The 24,111-nt window shown below is 41.7% G+C and overlaps 1 protein-coding gene across 1 annotated transcript; it reads left to right on the forward strand.

Annotated features, from left to right (window-relative positions):
* Positions 1–2,090: 2,090 nt before the first annotated feature.
* On the forward strand, positions 2,091–24,051 carry itih5 (inter-alpha-trypsin inhibitor heavy chain 5). Its single transcript, XM_034673102.1, has 14 exons — positions 2,091–2,355; positions 2,433–2,477; positions 3,120–3,283; positions 4,997–5,098; positions 7,178–7,446; positions 9,270–9,439; positions 9,702–9,818; positions 14,258–14,429; positions 14,538–14,847; positions 17,054–17,691; positions 19,175–19,228; positions 20,950–21,066; positions 21,155–21,532; positions 23,609–24,051. The coding sequence occupies exons 1-14, from the start codon at positions 2,242–2,244 to the stop codon at positions 23,866–23,868; spliced, it is 2,910 nt and encodes a 969-aa protein (XP_034528993.1). The 5' UTR covers positions 2,091–2,241; the 3' UTR covers positions 23,869–24,051.
* Positions 24,052–24,111: the final 60 nt, after the last annotated feature.

The following is a 24,111-nucleotide window of genomic DNA, read 5'->3' on the forward strand; positions in this document are numbered from 1 at the left end:
ATGAAGATGTGCACATGAAGATTATCACAACAAGGCTCCTCAGGTTATTAAAGACAGGTGTAATGCTGCAGCAGGCCCACAAGATGGCACTAAAGTAGGTCAAACTGCTGGCATCCACTCCTCCTCTGTCACCTTGAAAACCTCTCAGGGGAGTTTTTATCTCTCAGACGGATCATTTAGACGAACAGGATCTCATTTAGGGAAGCAGGGGGGGTTAAATTTAGAGTGTTTGGCACTCTAACTAAAGACAAATGATGTAACAGGACATTTTGAATTGGTGATAGTGCAATTTAGAGAAGGATCTCTGCAGAATAAAGACTTTAGATGGGGCATGTAATGTTTAATTTCAACGGCTACATGCTCACAATCATTGAGCAATTGGAAATTAGTCCCTAAATGAGCCAAAGTGAAGAAAGTTCTCTTTTTTCTTTGTTTATTATCATGTTTTATGTGTTAAAACTGAGCTGAATCAGCAGAATATGCACTTCATTTACATGCAAACTTTATTTATTTATTTTGTATGGTGGCTATTTTGCAAGAGAGGCTCTGCTCACATAACTTAAGGCAAGGCATGTTTATTTATGCAGCATATTTTGCACACAAAGCAGCTTGATAAAGAACCAAGAGAAGAAGAAGAAGAAGAAGAAGAAGAAGAAGAAGAAGAAGGAGAAGAAGGAGTGACTGTCAGCTGGTTCAGGCTGCTGATGGTGAAATAGTTTCTGATTGGCAGAGGTCTGGTCTAATAAAATCAAACATGACAGCAGGTTGGCTCAGGTACATGCAGAGGAACAACCATGGAACACATTGGACTCATGTCAGCCACCTAGTGGCGAGGACTGGTAGCACACGGTCACTCTTACAGGTTGCCTTGTTAATCACCTGGGAGTTATTTCACAACCTTTGTTTAGTTGTATGCTTGGTATTTATTTAGTCTTATTATTATTATAATGATCTTTATATATGTATTTTTTTATTTATCTACTCAGGTTTATTGATATTCGTAGCCTTAATTTTATTTTCAACTCTTATTCAACTCTCTATTTTAACTATTTATATTCCTTATATCAATTTGATGCTTTAACTTATTTTAATGACACATATTTTATTGTTGTTGGTGTTTATTGTTGTTAGTCTCTATTTTAAAATGTATTTATGTTTTTTAATATGTCTAGACATAATTTTATTTCTTCTTCTTTCTTGTTTTCAATCACTGCATTTGATTTGTATGAAAGGTGCTACATAAATAAAGCTTGATTGATTGATTGATATTCATTGACCTATATCTTCTTTTATTTTGTGACAACTCTGCAGGTGTTTTAATTTCAGTGTTTCAGAGGGGTGCATAAATGTCTATTTCTGTCTTGTTTAAATCTTTTTTTGTGCACAAATACAAAATAAATGCCTGGATTTCTAACATGTATTGTTCTCACTGTCTTAATGTTGTGACTATTTTGAAATTACACCTCTTGTTTTTAATGTGTGCTCTTATTTACACCTGTTTGATCACATGTGAGGCACTGAGGGATGCATATGTTTCAGAAATGTGCCACAGATGAAGTTAAGTGAGTTGTGTGAGGTGTTCAAACTGAAAATATTGGAAATCGTCGACAAATTGCAGAATAAATGTATCATATTTTATGGACCCTTAAGATGAAAATGAAGGAAAAATAATAATATTCATATAACATCCCTTGTAAATACAGAGGTAATTCTAACTATTCTGTGCTTCTGTATTTACTTTATTATTATTTTATTATATTCTATTTTATCTGATCTTCATTTATTTTATTTTTTCTGATCTTTATTTATTTTATTCATATTTTTGTCTTATGTTATTCTTTCTTCTGTTCATATTTTGACTTTCTTACATACTGTTTATAAGAGATCTGTAATGACTGAATTTCCCTCCCCGGGATAAATAAAGTATTTCTGATTCTGATTTTCCAAACAAAGGAAACGATTAAAATCAATAAGTAAATGTAAATGTAAAAGCAAAATCTCCCACCCTCCCTGAACGCATCAGCAGCCCCTCACTGAGGGAGTGTGATTGAACACTCTGCATCTCTCTCCTCCAGTCTGTGGGCGTTTTTCTCTCCCTCCACACCGCGTCCCTCTCTCCTCTCCTGGTCACTCTGATCCGGACTCTGGACCTCTCAGAGACCTCTCTTGGAAATAATTATTAGAATAAAACTTATAATGTCCAGTTTATCTTTTTAACTCTTACTAGAGAAGGATTACAAGATGCTGCTGTTTGCTTTGCTGGTTTGTTCCATGCCCAGTGTCCTGGGTCAGCAGGAGGAATCACAGCTTGGAGATGAGTTTGATCTCGACCTTGCAGACTTTGATTTGGAAATTGTAAGGACATTTTAAAAGATTATTTTTCTTCTGTTTTCAATCAGAATACATTTCTGACTCATCTTTTCTGCAAACAGGCTCCACGCAGGGTCCCACGGCAGGTGAAGACTATACTCACCAAGGTGAGGTCGAGTTAATTACACAGATATGAAGCTATCTCAGTGTTTGTCTGTTTTGTTCAAACATTCAGAAGCTAAAGTTTTAATTTAATTTCATTCTGAGGGAAGAAGAAGTTAAAAAATCCATGATCTAAGTGTCTCATACAACTTTGACCAGTCGGTGATAATTTGGCACAATGGATAAATATCGGAACTTAAGCGTCATTTCTGAGGGAGTTTATGAGGAGTTTAAAGAGCACTGTCTTTCCCTGCATTGAGCAAACACCTGATTTTAACAGTACTTTACATTTCTAACTGTGACCCAGAATGCATGACCTACTTCGAGTTATTTACAAGCATATTTTGTCATCTTTAACTTGTGCCGTTTGGGCGTGACGCACCGGAGATCAGCCAAGCGCGCAGATGTGCCAGAGGATCAGTAATGCACTGACTGCTCTGAGCTCATGGGAAGACATTCCTCTGCGTGTGTTCTGTTTCTGTAACTTTGGGGGAATTCAGTTTTCTTCAGTGCATCAAAAAAATAAATGTGGGAATACGCGCAGCAGGGCCGCGTAAAATGTGCCAAATTGGCGTTTATGCGCAAACATCTGTGTGGTGTTAACGTGCGCGTTGTTCTGTTCTACACTGTGATATTTGTTTTTGTAGGAGACTAAACCTCACATCCAGGAGCTCTCCATCAAGACCACCATCATCTCCCGTTACGCCTTCACGGCGGTGTACTGCGCCATGCTCAACAGGCACACCGCTGCTTCAGAGGGAGTCTTCCAGTTTCAGATCCCTGCTGGAGCCTACGTCTCCAACTTCACCATGTAAGACTCACAGGTCGTCAGATAAAGGGCATAGAATCAGAAAAAGATGCTTTTAGGATACAAATTAAGGAGTTTACTTACATTTGAGTACTTGTAGATCCAGTGGGCATTGAAAAATCTCTACAAGTGGAGTGTAAAACTGAACCTGGCCCCTCTGTGGCCCCCCCTCCACATCAAACAAATATTATTCAATAAGAAAAGCTTCAGTAACGTGCCAATGTTACAGGCAGAACAAATGCGTGTGGCACTTGGTTCCAGTCCCTTAGAGCGCTAAGGGACTCATGTTGAGTGTGAACAGCCAAACAGCTGCTGTCAGTCTGCATGTTGATCTAGTACACAGTAGCATATATGTCTAGTATAAAGGGATGCACTGATGTTTTGCCAGTTTGTTCTCAGCCGGTCCTCGCCCTTCTCAGTCTCTTTTGTCAGGGTTGAATGTGTCCCTCTGACAACACCCTTGGCCCCAGCCTGGCCCCCCAAGTAAAATTGGTCTAGAACCGCCACTGGTGGTATTTCTTGAGTGTAAGAAAGGTGACATCCAGCAAACCAGAAGCAACATCAAACTGCATAAAATCCAACTTTTACATGTGTATAGTCGTAACAAACTCCACATAACTCTGTATTTTGCAAATGTTAAGTCCTCTGAGGGGTCTGTAAACTTTCAACTGATGGTATCTCACCAAAAAAGTGTGTTCAGGGACAGTGGAGATGCTCTCAGACAGTGGGGTCATGACCTTTTGGGGTTGTAATCCTTTAAAAAGGAAGCACAAATGAGTCAAATTACCTTGTCGTTCAGGAGAAAATGGGAAAATATTGGAGAAAAGTCACAAATAAAGATGCATTTGTGCAACATGAATAATTTAAATTACTCTCTGATCCTTTCTTATTATATTTCAGTTTGTTTTGTTACCCCAGGGATCAAATGGTAGTGTATAGTACCAAAGGATGAGTGCAAAGTATCACTTACAGCTACTCTTGTTAAAATTATATCATTAAAATAAAGGAAGTTATTGCAAAATTAGGGTTATGATCTATATTTTAACAATATTGGATATTTAGATTGTAAACTCAGCGTTATTTTATTAGGGAACTATTTGACACAGCACACAGCGCCACTCCGGCTACTGGCGGAGTGATATCGTGAAGCACAGTGGAGTAATCTATGAGCGTTATTCGACCATGGCGGTCATTAATGGTTTTCGACACTCAGCTAAAGTTATCCCCTGTTCTTGTTTAACTCACATCATTCATGAATATGAAGTTAAATGTATTAAGTTTAGAGTTAACACTAAGATAAAACAGTTCAATGGTTTAGTAGCTGCAGCTATTACAGTGTAAAATGTCCAATTAGCATAAATATTAGCCCACAGTTTACCTTAGAATACCATTTAAGAACTAAACCCCTCTTAATAACATCATCCAGTCAGTCTCTCGTACAGCCTGTCCCCACAAACTGTTCAATGTAAGCAGATTGGGACATTTTAAACGGTATTAATGGATTATTTATGATGTGTCCGTTGCTGTGGAGACGTTAGCAGCGCTGTTAACGCTCACAGTTCATTCACGAGCCTGAGGCCCGTAAAAAGGTAACGACAGGACTCTGTCCCAGAGTTTTGGTCCTTTTGTTCAAGAAAGCCGGACTGAAACGTGACAATAGGTGGTCCTGATTATGAGAACGGCTCTAATCCTCGACCTTTGACCCCTGTGAACCAGGATCATCGGAGGGCGGGTCTACCAGAGCGAGGTCAGGCCGAAGGGAAAGAGGGTCAAACAGGGGAGCGGAACCGCGAGGAACAAAGAGGCAGGTGATGCAAGGTAAGAGGAACCTCAGTGTGTGTGTGTGTGTGTGTGTGTGTGTGTGTGTGTGTGTGTGTGTGTGTGTGTGTGTGTGTGTGTGTGTGTGTGTGTGTGTGTGTGTGTGTGTGTGTGTGTGTGTCCTCCTAATTACACAGCAGCACTCCTAACCTCTAATGTTCCCATTTTGCAGAGACTGATAATAACCAGACTAAGAGGTCTGTTAGTCGGACACTTGGGAGGAGGATTAGGGACACTGAATAAGAATAAGTTTGTAGGGCAGGAAAGAAAACAGTATCCTTTAAGGTTTGTTTTTAATTCTGAGATTAAAGACAGAATTCAGACTTTAATCTGGGAATTATGAGAAAAAAAAATCAGGATTTCCAGGGTGGGCAAAAAAACAAACATGTGTCCATTACAATTCTGACTTTGATCTCAGAATAAAAAAAAGAAATACACCTTTATATATATTTTTTATGCCCAACCCTCAAAATTCGGACTTTTCGCTCATAATTCCGACTCTCGTCTCAGGATTCAGACTTTTTCTTCTCAGAATAATGAAATTACCCTCAAAATTCTGATTTTGACACAATTATTTAGAGAAAAAAAAAAAAAAAAAAACCTTAAAAAATGTTTTTTCTTGCTCACAAAATTCTGACTTTTTCTCAAATCTGAGACCAAATTCAGAATTCTGATTTTAATCTCAGAATTCTCAGATTAAGTCAGTTATTAGAGATTAAAGTCAAAATTCTTACATTGATCTCAAGATTCTTTAAAAAATTACACCTTTAAACATATTTTTTTATGCCCACCTTCAAAGTTTAGACTTTTCTTCTCAGAATGATGAGAAAAAAAAACAGGATTCTCAGACTTTGATATAACATTTTCAAAAACACCTAAAACATTTTTTTTTGCCTAACTCTCCAAAATTCAGACTTTTTAAAAGCTCCGACATCAAATTCAGAATTTGGACTTTTTCTCATAAGTCTGGAAAAAAGTTCAAATTTTGGAGGGGAGGGAAAAAACATGTTTCAAACTGTACCTTTTTTAATATTCTGAGATTGAAATCAAATGTTTGACTTTGATCTCTGAATCAAAACAGAAAAAACACCTTGAAACACCTTTTTTTATGCAGACCCCCAAAATTCAGACTTTTCGCCCAGAACTCTGACTTTTTTTCTCAGAATAATGAGTTTACCCTCAGAATTCTGACTTTGATTTGAGAATTTAAAATATAAATATACACCTTAAGACAATTGTTTTTCTTCCCTGCCCTCAAAAATGTGAACTTTTTTATCATTCTGAGAATAAATTCAGAATTCCGACTTTCTTCTCAGAATTCTCAGATTTAAAGTCAGGATTCTGACGTTGATCTCAGAATAAAAAAAGAAATACACGTTGAAAAAAGTTTTATTGCTCACCTGCCCTCCTAAAATCAGCTTTTTTTCCCCTCAGAATTCTGAGAAAAAAGTCAGAATATTGCATTTAAAGTCAGAATTGTGTCTTTAACCTCAGAATTAAAAAAAATAACACCTCAAATTTTTTTTCCTAGCCTGCCCTTTCAAAAAGGGATGCCCTTATCCCCATCCAGACGACACAGACTTCATTTATCTGAGTGTGAAATAACATCATTCTCTAAAGATGCATTCATATAAATTTCTGTCCCAACATGTGACACATGGGAGAAGTGACTTCACGTTTCCAGCTGTCATAACAAAAGTGACATTTTAATTAAGTGAGATTTAGTGATTCAGCGACCCGGCTGTAAAGGGCAGAGGAGAGGAGGATGGAAAGGATGAGGAGGAGGAGGATGTGAGACAAGAAGAAGGCAGCACTTTATATGAATTATGTCACCACTGAGATGGTTCAGCCCAGCACTCCTCCTCTTTAACTGTCATGTTTCAGCCAAGAGGTGGGGTCACCAAAGCAGCATCCTGACATACAGAGAAACAAATACAGAATTAAGATATCAAGTGATTAAACAATTCTTCTAAAACACCAACTGTGACCACACATGAGAAGAATATCATCAACATTCATCAGAGAAATCCTCCACCACTGTTGTAAAGTCACTTTCCTCACCCCTCTCCTCCCCTCCAGTCCCGAGCCGGAGGTGGAGATCTTCAAGATGGCGGCCAACATCCCGGGTCGTAACCGCGCCATCTTCCTGCTGACCTACGAGGAGCTCCTGCAGCGCCGTCTGGGACGCTACGAGCACACGACGAGTCTGAGGCCGCTGCAGCTGGTCAGCCGCCTCAACATGGACGTCACCATCGTGGACCACTCGCCCATCACCGACCTCCAGGTGCTGCCGCTCCGCAACGGCAGGAGCAGCAGCGCCTCCAGCTCCAACCCGCCAAAGACACCAGGTTTACTGACACCTTATCCTTTTATACGACTGACTTATTACTGTTTTTATATCATGACTTAATACGGTTTGAAAGCCTCTTCACTTGTCTTTAACCTGCATTCTTTTAATGGCCAGCAGGGGGCGACTCCACTGAGTGCAAAATAAATCAGATTGTATAGAATCCTATGAGAAATAAAAGTCCTTTTCTCACATGAAAAATGACTTATTTCTCACTATGAAAGTGAAGCCATGATGAAAGTGAAAATGAAGTCATTCCAGCCCCATTAAGAAAAAATTAAGCGAGTAGACTTGGAGGAAAAGGTGAGTTTTCAGGCGGGATTTGAAGGTGGTAGGAGAGGCTGAAGGCTCTCGACCCCATGGTGGTCAAGCGAGCAGGTGGGAGAGTGAGTTGGGTGGAAGAGGAGGCCCTGAGACTACGGTAGGGTGTGTATTTTGGTATGGAGGAGCTCAATGAGGTCCTGAGGAGCTCGGTTGTTGATGGACTTGAAAGTGAGGAACAGAATCTTGAAGATGATGCAGTATTTGATGGGAAGCCAGTGGAGCTGCTGCAGGACAGGTGTGATGTGGCTGGTGGAGGGGGTTCTGGTTTCTGGATGGATTTGTCTGGTAAACCAAAAAGAAGGGAGTTGCAGTAATCTAGGCAGGAGGTGACCATGGTGTGAACCAGAATGGATGTACTGTTGGAGGAGAGAGACGGACGCAGGCGAGAGATGTTTTGGAGATGGAAGTATGCTGACCGGTGACATTAGTGATGCTTGACTGGAATGACAGTGTACTGTTGAGGATGACACCCAGACCCTTAACATGTGGAAGGGGGAGACTGAGGAGTTGTCAGGTTGTTTGTTTTTGAGAGGGTGGATTTAGAACCAAAGAGAAGAACCTCTGTTCTATCAGTGTTCAGTTTGAGGAAGTTGTTGGTGAGCCAGGATCTGATGTCATGGATACAGGCGGAAAGGGAGGTGGGAGGGAGAGAGGAAGTGGGTTTGGTGGACAAGTATGATCTCAATCTCCAAAGCCATCGTAACATCACACATTCATTGTTGAAGGTCCGTTTATAGCTTTGATTTTTGCACATTAGCCGTCGCAATCTTGTTTGTTTGGAACTAGAAGTTTCTATATTTGCAGAAGAGAGTGGACATGTGCAAACATCCTGGTTTTCAGGCTGCTGTAGCAGGTAGCTATGCCCTGAGGAATACCTTGTGTTAAGGTCAATTTCACTCCATATGAGACCATAGATTCTAAATGAACATCGTGCTGCACCAAAGAAGACTGGAAATGTGAGATTGAGACCATAAAGATGTTACGAAAATGTTTACTTGAGGAGAAAATCAGTGAAAATATTCGTATCTGGTTTATTTTGATCAGTCTCCCCCTGCTGGACATTATTGAGAATGCAGGTTTGAGGCTGTTCCACTTTGATTGCACTTTTTGGACAATCAGACGCTGCGTCCATGTCTTCTTCTTAATAATAGTACACTGTAGGTCCATGATAAAGAAGGTATGATTGAGGTGACCAGCTGCAAACTGTCAGGAAAAATGTAAAGCTAAATCGAGTCACTTCCTGCTCAGCAAAAACCAACATGGCGACGGCTAGAGTGCCAAACTTTAAGCCTCAAAGTGTTTGCCGTAAAGCCAGAAGTGAGGGAAGTGAGGCTGGATATGTCTGTGTCTTTGAGTCCAATCCTCAGAGATCAATTTTTAGAGCCGGTGCACCGCCCTTTTTTAAAATCCTCTCCCAGGTCACGGTCACTGTACTCTGTTTCAGGCTTTTGTTGTGGATCCAGCTAAAACACAAACACACTTCCTCTCTTTGTGCCTCAGCCAAAGTCCAGCCTCCCGTCACCACTGTGATCAAAAAAGACAAGAACGTCTGCAAGATCACCTTCAGTCCCAACATCGTCCAGCAGGCCAAGATCACCACCAACGGCCTCCTGGGAGACTTCGTGATCCGCTATGACGTGCAGAGGGACATGGGGATCGGAGACATCCAGGTGAGGAGGGAGAGCACAAAAACAGACGGTTAAAAAGCATAAAAATAGTTCTCATATTTTGTAATCACACACACACACACACACACACACTGATCCACCCACCTGCTAGTCATTCATTTCTCTGGCCTCCTGCCACCACAGCCGCTGCGCTGCCAAACTCCGCTCTGTCTTAAGAATCATGCTATGTTTTGAAACTCAGGCACATTTACTGTATCTAATCTCCCCGCCTGCTTCATGTCTGTGAACTCTCTCTCTTTCCCAGGTCTTAAACGGACATTTTGTGCACTACTTTGCTCCCAAAGATCTGCCTGCGGTTCCTAAGAACGTGGTGTTTGTGATCGACACCAGCGCCTCCATGCTGGGGACCAAAATCAGACAGGTGAATATCAAACTGAGGGGATATGTATACGTGAATGTTGGAGGAGAAGCTGAATAAATATGTTTATTTTACAGGTTTCTTAGAAAGTAAGCTTCTCTTTCTTTCTAAAGTAGTGCTTTTATTTTGAAAGAGCGGCTGTTCTTGGATGTTTCAGCCCTCTGTTTTCAAATAAAATCTTAAAATCTTGATACATTCTTTAGGATATGGGTAAGCAATTGACTAAAGTGACATGGGCAGCAAAAAATAATTAGATATGTCCTCATAGGCACCAGAAACTATCCCGTGCTCATGAGAAAATATCGTAAAGGTATTACGTGCGCACATGAAATAAACTGCATATCCCATTGGACAAAACCATAGACTGTATAAAATATGGACTTGATATGGACGTCACTCATCTGTTCCTGAGAGCTGTTTTGAAGCCAATCGACGGCGGCAGCCATATTGGAAATGCTGAACTCAACCAGGCAGAGTGTGACGTAAAGGGGCGGAGTTTGAGACTCCTAGCCAACAGCTATGTGTTCCCGACCGGGAGTCAAGTCAGTCATGTCCTTATTTGGGCAAAAACTCGTAATCTTATTATCTTCTGAACCATCGCGTTGGAAAAAAAATCACCCCCGTACAGTGTGTGCCGATAGAGAGATAAGCTACATAGAGCCAAGCTGTTTTTTGAACCAGGCTGTAAACATGTTTATTAATGCTGCAAAGATCGTCTTTTTCCCATTCATGTCTATGTGGTTTCCGGTGTTTCTGCAGCCAGCCTCAAGCAGATTCTTGATGTTACAATGTTACAAAGTCATTCATCAGACGCTTTTATCCAAAGCGCCGTACATACGAGAACAAGAACAACACAAGCAAAGATCTAGACAAGAGGAAACAAGATCAGTATGGGTAACAAAGAGCTTCAAGTCCATTTGGATGCAGGTACTGCCAAGCAGTGTAAAGGCAATGCACGAAGTAAATAAGGAATTTTTTTTTTTTGATGAATTGCAGTTTATAACACTTCTGCATGAGCTTCATCGTTTGAGATCAGAGGTTGCCACTTGGGCTAAACACACTTCAGCGAGGCAGAATGTACGTGTTAGGTGTCGTTCTGAGACAGTAAAGCGGTGACGATGTGCAAGCAAAGCTGTAATATCCTTATAATGAAGCCTAAGGTTGAATTAAAGCTCAACTAACTGCTGTACGGTCACTTTTAGATCAAAACTGGAAGACAGTGATGCACTGGTTCATCTCCAGTGCTCACTTAGTACACATTAGGTACATTTTGACCAAGAGTTCAAGAGTCTTTTAGCCCCCAGAACTACTTTCCCCTGAAGACTCTATAATCAATAATATATATATATGTGTGTGTGGGATTTTAAGATATGCTTATCTTTTACCTCTTTAATTTTAATTCTAATTGCTAATAACTTTTTAATAATTGTTAATTTATAGGCTCTTGTTTGCTTTATATATTTCTTTTGCACTTTGTCTACTCTGTTACTGTAACACTTGAATTTCCCCGTTGTGGGACGAGTAAAAGAATCTCTTATCTTAACTAAAAGGTTCCTGTGCCCCCATTGTTGTCTGTGTTTCAACAGTGGGCTGAAGTCCCGGGTAGATTGTGCAAATCAGGCCAGTGACGTATGGAGAAAAATATATATATTAAATAATATCTTGAAATCTTAATAAAAGCTAAACTAGTTTGCATTCCCAGGAACTCCCTCTGTGTTTCAACAACTGTGTAAACTCCACAAACACTGACACGTTCAACTGAAAGTCCCAGGACCTTTGAAAAGTACTACCCCTCAAGCAGGGGCTTTTCAGGGGGGAGTTAATCTACCCCTGAACTAAATTTAGACCCTGGTTCCTCCGGTCGAAACGCACGTAGTTCAGGGATAAAGTCCCTAGTTCCAGGGTAAAGTTCCTGCGGTGGAAACATGCCTATTGTGCACATGGGAAACTTTCTGGTGAGCACGCAACAATACCTTGTGATCTCAAGGAAATATTTCGTGTGAGCACGGGAACATATCAAATACATTTTTTTCTGCCCATGTCACTTTAAGGGCTCCGTACTAATCTACTTTCCTTACATTTAAAGGGTTATTCTGTTTAAAAATATACATATTTATAAAATATTTAAGTATTAATTTGCAAAAAAGCTACAAAAAGTTTGGAAAATGTGTGCAGTGACGGGGTGAACATTTACTCAGTGCTAATATGCTAATCTTCCAAGTGTTCAGTCGTCTTTTATCACTCTGATCCTCTATGGGTCTTCAGTATCTGCTGCTTAAAGTATTTGGGTTTGCTGAATTAAGACCTGATCCATGTGGCTTAAAGATCCTCAAAGAGCCAGATCCACCGGATATGAACCTGTCCGTACTTTTCCCTCGTGTGTCAGAGAGGAAGTCTGATGAATTCTCTTGCTCTCCTTGTGAAACATTTTACCTCGTTTTTCAAATCAGAAACCTGACGCCCCACCTCCTCACTCCCACACAGGACTATCAGTATCAGATCTTTATTCCCTCCATCTGTAACAGCACCATAATCCCCTCAGCCGGACTCGGAGCTGAACTCTGCAGCTGCCGTGACAGAAAGTAAAGAAACAGAGACGCCGGAGAGAAACTGAAAAACAGATTTTGCGGCGAGAAATAAAAAGTGGAGACAAGGAGCACAAGGCCGAGCTGTGAGGGAGGAAGGTCAGCGTCGATGGGGTAATGGAACTTTTTAGACAACAGAACCCGCGACCCCTTGATCCATCCCTCCGCCCATCCCCGGCCCCCAGCAGACTGCAGGAACAGAACAACAAGTGTGTTTGGATGCGGCTCCACAATAGAGGGCTTCAGCGTAGGTCAGTGTGTGGATCTGACCCGGCTGTATATGGCACGTATAGAGATCTCTGCAAGTCCCAGAGCCAGATGATATATCACACCCACGCTCAGAGCTGCAGAGAAAACGAGTTCAAGAAGCTTCAGGAGAGAAAAGGGAAGAAGTTTATGAGTCTACAAACTTTTGTCTATTCCTAAGTATGCATCAAACTAGATTAAAAGTTGATTTGAGTTTTATATTTTACAATTTAAAGGCTTTTAGGTCAAGTTTCTTAATCATAGCTTATAAAGGGAGTATTGTTCTCATATTTAAGGCTTTTTATTTTGTCCCCTTAATAGCTTTACATGATTTACAGCTCAACAAACTCTACTTCTCTCAGCCTGGTGTCTTTGGAACGCTTCATTTCAGCTACTGTCTCTTTAAGAACCCTCCAGCATTCCGGAACCCAGCATTCCGGAATCCTCTTTTAAGTTGTTTTAAAACATTTTTAATTGTTAATTTTTAAACGTTACATTATCTTTTACCTGGTTAAATAAAGAAAGAAGAAGAAGAAGAAATTATGCCCTTTTAAGGAGATCCACCACCTGGTGATGTCATGAATTGGGCAAATCTCATGTTGATCTCGCTGAAATCTCACGTGACTTTAAGAACGAGCCGTTCAGAGCAGCCTGTAGTCTCATCCTGGGATTACTCCAACACACCTTAACCTCACAATTTTAAACTTTGCTCATGTTTAGTGTTGGAATTTAACATTTTAACTTCATATTTGTCTTAAAAAATCAAAAGAGAATAATAACAGCTTTCTAAAAGGGATATTAACGTATATTCCTTACTCTTCAGAAACCTGCCATAACCCAAAAAACAAACATTTTGAATACATACCAGTATCAGTGCAACAATAAATACAAAAGTATGTATCAGATGTTTAAAAATATAACAAATAATATAGATTTAGAGCAGGAAGTGAGTGATAAAGCTTGCCAAAATAGCCCCAAACTGTTTCATCGTTTAATTCTTGCAAATTTGGGACCTTGAGATGTAATTCTCAAAATAAATTGTGATATTTTTACACAAATATATCGCTGTAATCTGAGAATATCCCATTTAATTCTCACACAACATGACCCCAATCCTTCCACATCTCATGTTGTATCAATAACTTAAAAACAGTTGATGGAAATCATTCAAAACTCATTTAATACAGTGACTGATGCATGACCAAGCTCTAGCTGCAGTTCCCAAAAGTTGCTGATAAGAGAATTTATCTGAACAGTTAAAGTACCAAACTGCACTAACAAGGAATATATGTTGGAACCAGCCTCATGTTAAGATTTATATCCATTCAAACATTTGTTTTGAGAACTCTGGACACCACCCCACAGGCTGCATGACTCAGGGGTGGAGTGTTTGTGTGACAGAAACACAACAGCTGCTCATCAGGCGTGGCCGTTGATTAATGGTAGCCTAAATGTTTTTGGCAGCGACTTCTTTAACACAACAAGCGTGATTAACTAAAGTGTCCGTGACCACTTAGTGTGGACACAAGATTTCACACTTTTCTCCACTCTGAGAAACTCCAAAGTGAGAAACGTGATACCAGAAAGTCTCTTTTACTCTTTTTCTTTCAGACTAAAGAAGCTCTGTTCACCATCCTGAGAGATCTGAGACCCGGCGACCGCTTCAACTTCATCAGCTTTTCAAATAGAATCAAAGTCTGGCAGCAGAATCGTCTCGTACCGGTGACACCGCTGAACGTCAGAGACGCCAAGAAGTTCATTTTCACTCTGGCGACCACTGGAGGTGAGACATTACAGTCTGTGTGGCTTCACGTTTACATAGAAGCATGATTATGTTAGCTGGATTATAGGCAGTGTAGAAACAAGCTGTCATGGCGTCTCCTCTTTGCAGGTACGAATATCGACGGTGCGATCCAGGCAGGGTCCTCTCTTCTTCGTGAACACCTCTCAGGCCCTGAGGCCAGTCCCAACAGCGTCTCCCTCATCATCTTTCTGACTGATGGACGGCCCACGGTCGGGGAGATCCAGTCCAGTGCGATCTTGGGAAACACTCGCTCAGCGGTGCAGGAAAAATTCTGCATCTTCACCATCGGGCTCGGGAACGACGTGGATTACCGACTGCTGGAGCGCATGAGTCTGGAGAACTGTGGGATGACGAGGCGGATCCCCGAAGACGCCAACGCCAGCACCATGCTCAAAGGGTGAGAGTGTTTCTGTCAGTCGGGTCTATGTGTTGGTGTGGCTATAACTTTTCCTGTGATGTGCACACAGCGGCCATGTTGTAATGGAAAAAATAGTGACATTATTAGATGTTAGAATTAAGACAGGGTGAGCAAGACTCCGATGCAAAGAGATCAGAGACAGTTGGGGTCCAGAAGCTCCTCAGGCTGCTCTCACATCTGTGCCCGCTAACTGTCATTATTTCCACACTCTCAAGACCAGCCTGAGACCACATTAAGGTTTTAACCACAGTGTCAACAGGCAGAGGGGGAATGTGATGGACTACTTTCTGTGGATTGATTTGATATGATGTGTGATCAGGTTGTCTCAAGCATCGCTTTTAATGAAGATAATTAATCACAGCTGTTATGATGGTTTGACCAATCAGAAGCATTCTATTCTGTTCAATTCCATTCCGCTTTGATCTAGTCTGTTTTGCTTTGATCTATTCTGTTCAATTCCATTCCGCTTTGATCTGTTCTGTTTTGCTTTGATCTATTCTGTTCAATTCCATTCCGCTTTGATCTATTCTGTTTTGCTTTGATCTATTCTGTTCCATTCTATTCCGCTTCGATCTATTCTGTTTTGCTTTGATCTATTCTGTTCCATTCTATTCCGCTTCGATCTATTCTGTTTTGCTTTGATCTATTCTGTTCCATTCCGTTCCGCTTCGATCTATTCTGTTTTGCTTTGATCTATTCTGTTCATTACAGTTCTGCTTTGATCTAGTCTGTTCCATCCCGTTCCGCTTCGATCTATTCTGTTCATTACAGTTCTGCTTTGATCTAGTCTGTTCCATTCCATTCTGCTTTGATCTATTCTGTTAATTTCAGTTCTGCTTTGATCTAGTCTGTTCCATTCCACTCTGCTTTGATCTAGTCTGTTCCAGTCCGTTCCGCTGTGATCTATTCTGTTCATTTCAGTTCTGCTTTGATCTATTCTGTTCCATTCCGTTCTGCTTTGATCTATTCTGTTCCATTACGTTCTGCTTTGATCTATTCTGTTCCACTCCGTTCTGCTTTGAAGTATTCTGTTGCAGTCTGTTCCGTTTTGATCTATTCTGTTCCGCTTTGCTCAGTTCTGTTCCATTCCATTCTGCTTTGATCTATTCTGTTTTGCTTTGATCTATTCTGTTCTGCTTTGATCTATTCTGTTTTGCTTTGATCTATTCTGTTCCATCATTTTCTGCTTCGATGTATTCTGTTCTTTCCCATTCATTCTAATATTTTCCCCACAGTCTCAACAGGCAGAGGATGAATGTGTCTTGTTGGCTCTGAGGATGCAAACATGTACGTGTTAATCCAACCCTTTTCAGAGACTTTGGAAGTTTAGAACAGAAAGTTCCTCCTTCATAAGACGATGTTTTAGACTTTTACTTTGAAAAAGCAATAATTGCCCATCCTCCCCTTCATGTATCTTTAATCCGCCTCTTATTAATCAATGAGCGGTCCCTAATCCCTCCCCTCTACCCCTCTGACACGTCTCTCATCGAGCTTCCAGGGAACGAGGAGCGAAAATGTGACGGTGCTGACAACAGACCTCTTTAATCAACTTCGACATGTGACAGCCACCCTCTTTCTCCCACCAGACCTCCTTCCTATCCTTCACACACATCCCTCTCTCCTCTCCTCTCCTCTCCTCTCCTCTCTCTCTCTTCCGCACTCGGACACACGAGGTGTTTGTTCAGTGGAGCAGGAATGTGTGTGTGTTGTGAAACCAGCATCAGGGTATGTATGTGGGGTTAAAAGACAGACTCCTCAGATAATAGCTCTCGTCCTGCTTGAACAAACACGCCGGTTAAGAGGTGAGGAGGTTTACTACGGCGTGACAGCAAGGACAGGACACAAGACATACACACACACACACACACAATCTTTCTTTGCACACACTCTTTTATGAATGTGTGCAGAAACCTTGGAGTGGGGTTGCAGTAGCTTTCAGAGGTTAGACATGCAGGTATACAGCCGGAAGGTGGTTTGACTGAGTAAACATGAGATTTGTTGACATTTGTAATGACAACCTTTTAAAGAACACTTCAACTGATGTGCCCTGAGGCAGAGGAGCTGAACATGGGAATATTCAGGGACCAAAAGGAGAAGACAATCCAAGAAGAATGTTAAAAACAGACGATATCCATGAAGGAAAAGAAACATGGTTGATCCTGGATGTCTTCTTGTTTTATTCCAGGTTCTACGATGAGATAGGAACTCCTCTGCTGTCTGACATCAGGATCAACTACACCGAAGACTCAGTCCAGTACGTCACCCAGCATCTGTTCCCCAACTACTTCAACGGCTCTGAGATCGTCATCGCCGGCAAGTTGAAAAACCAAAGCACGGAGTCGCTTCACGTTCAGGTCACCGCCAGCAACAACGACAAGAGCATCGTCCTGGAAACCGACGTACCGCTCCGCCAACGACAGACAGAGACCGAGAGTAACGTGAAGGCGGCCACGGCAGCTATGGCGGAGGGAGCGAAGGTTTTGGGATCAATAACGGAGGACTTTGTTGAACGTGTCTGGGGTTTCCTGAGCGTCAAAGAGGGCCTGAGGGCGAGGTTGAAGAGCCAAACAAGCAAGGAGAGGGAGAACCACATCCAGCAGGCCACCAATCTGTCTATGACGTACCACTTCCTGAGTCCGCTCACCAACCTGGAGGTGGAGAAGCCAGAGGTGCTACCGGACAACACCATGGCCCCCGAGCCAACCTTAACCCCAGGAGCCGGGGAGGCCGACAACGACCTGCCGGGGGATGCAGAGGACGGACAGACGGACAATGTCGGGGGGAAACCAGGGAGCCAGACTTCACCTGTGAGCAACAACATTGGTGAGGCTGTTTCTGAGAAGTCTGTGATGAAGGGTTAACAGGAAGGACGAATTAATGAGAATTAATCGCCTCAAATGAAACTGAAAACTACAATTTGTTGTTATTGAGAGACAGTAGCTTCAGTTAGCTTTGATTAATTGATAACTTACCTGACCTCAACACAGTTCAGTTCATCACAGTCCATGTTTGTTCCTACCTTTTTCAACCATTTACCTGTAGGTATTCAGCTACGACATACTGGTACACCTTTTCGACAGAGGCAGGTTCAGGGCCAATTAAGAACTGGTTTTTCGTGTTTTGACTGCAAGGCAAGGCAAATTTATTTATAAATTTATAAATGACCCCACCTTAATCCACCATGAGCATTGCATATCGCAGCATTTAGCAAGTTACAGTGGCAAGGACAAACTTCCTTTAACAGGCAGAAACCTCCAGCAGGACCAGACTCATGTTAGACACACATCTGCTGAGACCGTGTTGGGTCTTGAAAGAGGGATAGATGGGAGTAAGAGAGAGGGAGCGGTGATAGTGATGAGACGGGTAGTAGAAGCTGTTGCCGCTGGAGTCCAGAACGTCCAAATCAGGGGATCAGGAGGACGTCTACGGCAGCTCAGAGGAACCTACGAGACAAGGCAGCTCAGGGACTCCAGAAAGGTCTATGGTTAGTAACTTTAATGGGACAGGAAGAGTTAAAGTAAGTGATGAGGGGGGGTTGGGGGGAAGGGGGTGAGCTAGGATTCCAGTGTGTCAGTCAGTCTGAGTCTATAGCAGCATAACAAAAGCTGGTCCAAGCCTGATCCAGCTCTAACTATAAGTTCTAAGCCTACTCTTAAAAGTGGAGAGGGTGTCTGCCTCCCTGACCCTGACTAAATAGTCTCGGCTCGAGTCCAACACTTGCTTCAGGAGGCCATCTTCGAATATGTGCCCGCCAGCGAGGATTATGTGCGTCATCGTGACAGGACAAGGGAAGGAGCATGCTCAGAACGACCGGACTTAATTTAAAGTGGAATGAACGTATACATGATGGAGGAATTATTCAATTCAGATTTAAAATCAGAATAAACCAGACACTTACTTCAGATTGAAGTTTAATTCAGAATGATCATTTTCATCCTGGATGAGGTGTTTACAAGGTGTTTCTTTTTAAAGAGGATTTAATTTTTATCCTGAATTAAAGAGGAATTAAAAGTTGTAGCCATTGGGTCATAAACAAAAAATGCAAACAGGTGTTAACTACAAAAAATAACACACTCTTTTTGGTGTTGTGCGATCTCCCTCCTCCTTTGCATCTATCTCTGAGCCCCTCTCTGCTCAGAGGGGGTCTGTGTTAATCACTCATTTTGGAGCTTCTGTTTCCTTATAATTCCAAACCCTGACTCCCCATGTATGAATAAAAATGTACTTATAATAGAGTCATAATTAAGGTGAATAATTGTACTGATGAAATAACACCAGTGCATCCTCTCCTCTCTCTTCCTTGCAGGTAAAGTTCAGAGGAGACCGGCCAAGAAATCAATCACCGTCTCCAAAACATCAGGTGACTTCACATTTACTCTCTGGTGTAATCAGTCATCCATTCCCCCCTCTGCCTGCTTCTTCTGATAACACCTAAACTCTGTGTTTTATCAGCATGTTCGCAGCACTTTAAAGGAGACTAGAAAGAAAGCAGACAGGGAATGTACAGTAGACTCTCTCTCTTTAAGACTCCCCGTGTGGGCGGCCTGTAATTTGGACGTTCGTCAGACAGCGTGACGGGTTCAGGGATGCCTCTGAACATGACCTGAAAAGAGGAAAGAACACACAGGGTCTAATTGAAATACCAACACTGGGGCTACGTGGCACTTTAAACATGCAAGTGCGTGTTCAAAAACACACACACGGTCACACACACAATGAAGGGATGCGGCGGGACGGGGGCGAGGAGATGAAGGTGGATGTTTGTGGATGTGTTACAGTGAAGACAGGGAGCCATCAGAGGCAGTTAGTGAGGGTTAATGACCCTGTCATTACTGTTACTCTATCATCTCCACTCATCTCATCGCTCCTCTGTTTATCTCCGCTGGTTCTCACAAGTCAGAGGACGCTCCGGCTTCAGATTTAGACTCATCTGAGATATCAGAAATCAGACTCTGACGAATCAGAGCCGTCGTCCTTCTTTCTATGAGGAGGAGGCTTCACAGAGATGTCAGATTGGTGCTCGAGTTAAGTTTTTTATGTGGAAACTTAACTTTAGATAAATAAAGTTTTCTTTTTAATACACTCCAGAGAACACCACTTCCTGTTTAGCCTGGTTAACACAAACATTTCTCAAGCAGTCTCTCTTTAATCAGTCGTTCCTCTGTTGGTGTTTTTTTAATTTTTAATTTTTTTATTTGATGTATTTGTAAAGGGACCATGTACAATATTTAACATAAATGTCACCGTTTGATGCACTGTACCAGAGTTAGCTTAAAGCTAATTTACATCTGCAGTCCCTTGGCAGGTCACAATTAAAACATTGTTTTAACATTGCATTGTTAAAACGCTTGCACGCACGCTTGCACGCACGCACGCGCGCACACACACACACACACACACACACACTACAAGTTAAAAGTATTAAATCAGTGGTTGGAGTGTTGAGTGTCCTTTAGCAGACTTTTCAGTTTGGTTTTGAAGCTGCTGAGAGATTCACAGTTCTTAATATCCTCTGGTAAGGCGTTCCACTGAGTTGTAGCTTTCACAGAAAAGCTGACTGCCCAAAGGCGATACGGCGAAAGGGTACATTGCAATTTCTAAACAAAGATGTTCTTGTGGATTTAATGGAGTCCACTAAGCAGAAGATGATAAACTGACGCAGTGGAGGCGGGGCCAAACTATTTAGTTATTTTTTGGCATTTTTGTCTTCATTAAAAAAGGAACAGCTGAAGAAAGACAGGAAATGTGGGACAAAACTTCTTTACCCTCAGTAGCCGTCAGCAGCCTGTTACGTGAGATCTAAAGCGTTAAAAATGACGATGTCACAAGTAAAAGCTGAATTTTCAAAGCTGCCTTTTTTCTTCTGATGCATTAAAGACTGGTTAACACGGTTAATAATCATCATGCAATTAAAGAGGGACATTTCTGGAGTTTAGCACGGTTGGTGGAGGAGGCGCCCCATGTACGAAGGCTGCATTCTGGTTCATGTCATCCTTGCTATCTCTTCCCGTCTCTCTCAAACTGTCCTCTCATATAAATGCTTCTATTCCTGACTTTTGTCTCACTGTTAATCCTCCTCAGCCGATGGTGACCCTCACTTCGTGGTGGAGTTCCCTCTCAGTAAGCTGACAGTTTGCTTTAACATCAACGGAGAGCCGGGTCACGTCCTGCGCCTCGTCTCTGACCACAAGTACTCCGGTGAGACGCCACGCCAAAAACTCTCCTCCTCATCATGATCTAGTCCATGAATCATTTTGGGCGTGTTGTTTATGTTTTCTGTCTCCAGGCGTGACGGTGAACGGTAAACTCATCGGCGCCCCGGCTCCACCCGGCAGCCACAAACAGCAGCGTACGTATTTCAGCACCATCACCATCGTGGTGGATCGGCCCAGACGCGCCTACATCGAGGTGACGCCCAAGAAGGTGATCCTGGACGGGCTGGACAGGATGGTGCTGCCCTGTCACTCCACGGTGTCAGTGGACAGTGGCGCTCTCTCCGTGTCCATCGTGGGAAAGTCCAACGTGACGGTGACCGTCGGGGGGAACATCAGCTTTGTGATTCTGCTGCATCAGTACAAGAATCCGGCCACGTACCAGAGAGACCATCTGGGCTTCTACATCGGACAGAGCAAGGGGCTGTCGCACAACTGCCACGGCCTGCTGGGTGAGTGGGACTGAGGGGATATAACCTTTGACTAATCATGAAGAAGAGCTTAAACAAAACACATAAGGTGCATTTCTACCAAGAGTTCCGGGGTCTTTTAGACCCCAGAACTACTTTACCCTGAACTAAAAGGTTCCTGTGCCCCCATTGTTGTCTGCGTTTCGACGCGGGCTGAAGTCCCGGGTAGATTGTGTAAATCAGGCCAGTGACGTATAGAGGAAAAAAGTAAATGCACTACACCACCAGACCAGTAGAGGGCAGTAAAACAAAGAGGAATGCCATTCATTACAGGTGACACCATAGAAGCAGACGGACAGGCCGGTATCATTCTGAGCAACACAACAGTTAGCCTGTTAGCATGAAGAGACTCAGCTGGCGCTGTTTTAGATGGTGCTATATTTCATCACAGATGGAAGAAACAATGACTGTGAATGTTTTTTGTCAATTTTGAAAAAAAAAAAAAATTTGAAAAAAAAAATTGAAAAATGTTTTTTTGATTAATAAAAATTTTGAAAAAAAAAAAATTGGAAAAAATAAATTTGGAATTTTTTTGAAAAATAAAAAATGACAAAAAAAAAAAATTTGACAAAAAAAAAAAGTTGACAAAAAAGTTGACCCGGAGCCTTTTGAAAAAAATTATTTTCCTCAAATTTGAAATTGTGCTCCAAAAGCAGAAAAACTTGAAAAGAAAGTGAAAATTTTGCACCTGTGGTTAAAAACATGGAAAAACCAATGAATGAATCAACACCAGTAGAGGGCAGTAAAACAAAGACGAATGCCATTCATCACAGATGACACCATAGAAGCAGACGGACAGGCAGGTATCATAATGAGCAACACAACAGTTAGCCTGTTAGCATGAAGAGACTCAGCTGGTCTGTTTTAGATGGTGCTATATTTCATCACAGATGGATTCACTGAATCAACACGTGAGAGGAGATAAGCGCGAGTAGCAAAGACGTTTCAACACGGCTTTAAAATCCTTTTGAACTCAAAAAGCCGTGATCGCAGAGATCGGACGGTGTTTTGGTTTAAACAGCGACCCTGTTAACTGGAGACTCTCAGCCGGCTGCATCCCTCATAAACGTCTTTAAACGATCATTAAATATCTGATGAGGATATTTTGAAATCTTAATAAAAACTAAACTAGTTTGCATTCCCAGGAACTCCCTCTGTGTTTCAACAGCTGTGTAAACTCCACAAACACTGACACGTTCAGCTGAAGGTCTCCAGTTTACAGGGTCACTTTTAAAAGCGGAACACCGGGAGGAGAGACGCATTCACGGTGGGCTGAGAAAAGACTACTGTTACAAGCTGCTAAATCAAGAGAATCACAGCTTCTTCTTTTGAAAAGTACACACACATACAAAAAAGATAGAACAAATAAAAACTAATGAAAGAAAGAGAAATCAAGAGAATCACAGATGGAAAAAAAATGACTGTGAATGGTTTTTGGAAAAAATTGAAAAAAAAATTGAAAAAAAAAAATTTAATTTTTTTTTGGGAAAAAATACATTTTGACAAAAAATTGATTTTTTTTTTTTTTGACAAATTAAAAATTTGAAGAAAAAAATTGAAAAAAAAAATTGATTTTTTTTTTTGGGCAAAAACAAAATGAAAAAAATAAATTTGGCAAAAAAATTGACCCGGAGAATCACAGCTTCTTCTTTTGAAAAGTACACACACATACAAAAAAGATAGAACAAATAAAAACTAATGAAAGAAAGAGAAATCAAGAGAATCACAGATGTGTGTGATGTTATTGTGGACGGAGGGCGGAATAAAAACACTGCGGTTAATCTACCAATCAGACACATTCAGCATTGCAGGCCCCACCCCCCGAAAGTCCCGGGACCTTTGAAAGGGACTACCACCCTAGCAGGGGCTTTTTAGGGGGGAGATTATCTACCCCTGAACTAAATTTAGACCCTGGGTCCACCGGTCGAGTCCAGCTCCCTTTGTCTGAATTTAATGTGCATAATCAACTGTTTCTTTATCACAAAGATGAAGGCATGAAAAAACCCCAAATACTAAAGCAGCACCAACCTTTCCTCCTCCTTCTTCTTCTTCCTGTAGGTCAGTTCCTGTATGAGGAAGTTGGCCTTGCCCAGCTTCCTGCAGAGGGAGACATAAAACCCTCCACGGTCCTGAAAGTGAAGGACCGCTCCGTCCCCGTGGTCCAGAAGAACCGGAAGATCTACAGCGGGACTCAGAGCGTGGACTGCTGGTTCGCACGCAACAACGCCGCCAAGCTGATAGACGGACGGTACGAGGATTACGTGACGTCGCACATGTTCGACACGGGAGACTGGCCGCACGGGACGAACCGAGTGTGAGACGGCGGCTGCATGTTTGGATTAACTCAAGTTTACTCTCCTGCACAGAAACCTTCACATTTCATCCATTCACCTCCCAAAAACTGCCTGTTCTGAATATATTTTTGTACCATTTCTAATAGAAATTTAATGTTTATATAATATTAAGTGTATTATTTTGTAATGTGATTTTAAAGCTGTAAATAAAACATATAAAAACACGTTTTAATGTTTTCCTTCGTTGTTTTTCTCTCTCTTGTCCTC

The sequence above is a fragment of the Notolabrus celidotus genome, chromosome 21 (genome assembly GCF_009762535.1).
Source record: "Notolabrus celidotus isolate fNotCel1 chromosome 21, fNotCel1.pri, whole genome shotgun sequence".
Classification (NCBI taxonomy): domain Eukaryota; kingdom Metazoa; phylum Chordata; class Actinopteri; order Labriformes; family Labridae; genus Notolabrus; species Notolabrus celidotus.

Excerpts from the sequence above, each read along its gene's own strand:
- itih5 (XM_034673102.1), top strand. The coding sequence starts at position 2,242 with ATGCTGCTGTTTGCTTTGCTGGTTTGTTCCATGCCCAGTGTCCTGGGT. Across the intron at positions 5,099-7,177 it reads AAAGAGGCAGGTGATGCAAG|TCCCGAGCCGGAGGTGGAGA; the intron begins GTAAGAGGAACC and ends CCTCCCCTCCAG. Across the intron at positions 21,533-23,608 it reads CAACTGCCACGGCCTGCTGG|GTCAGTTCCTGTATGAGGAA; the intron begins GTGAGTGGGACT and ends TTCTTCCTGTAG.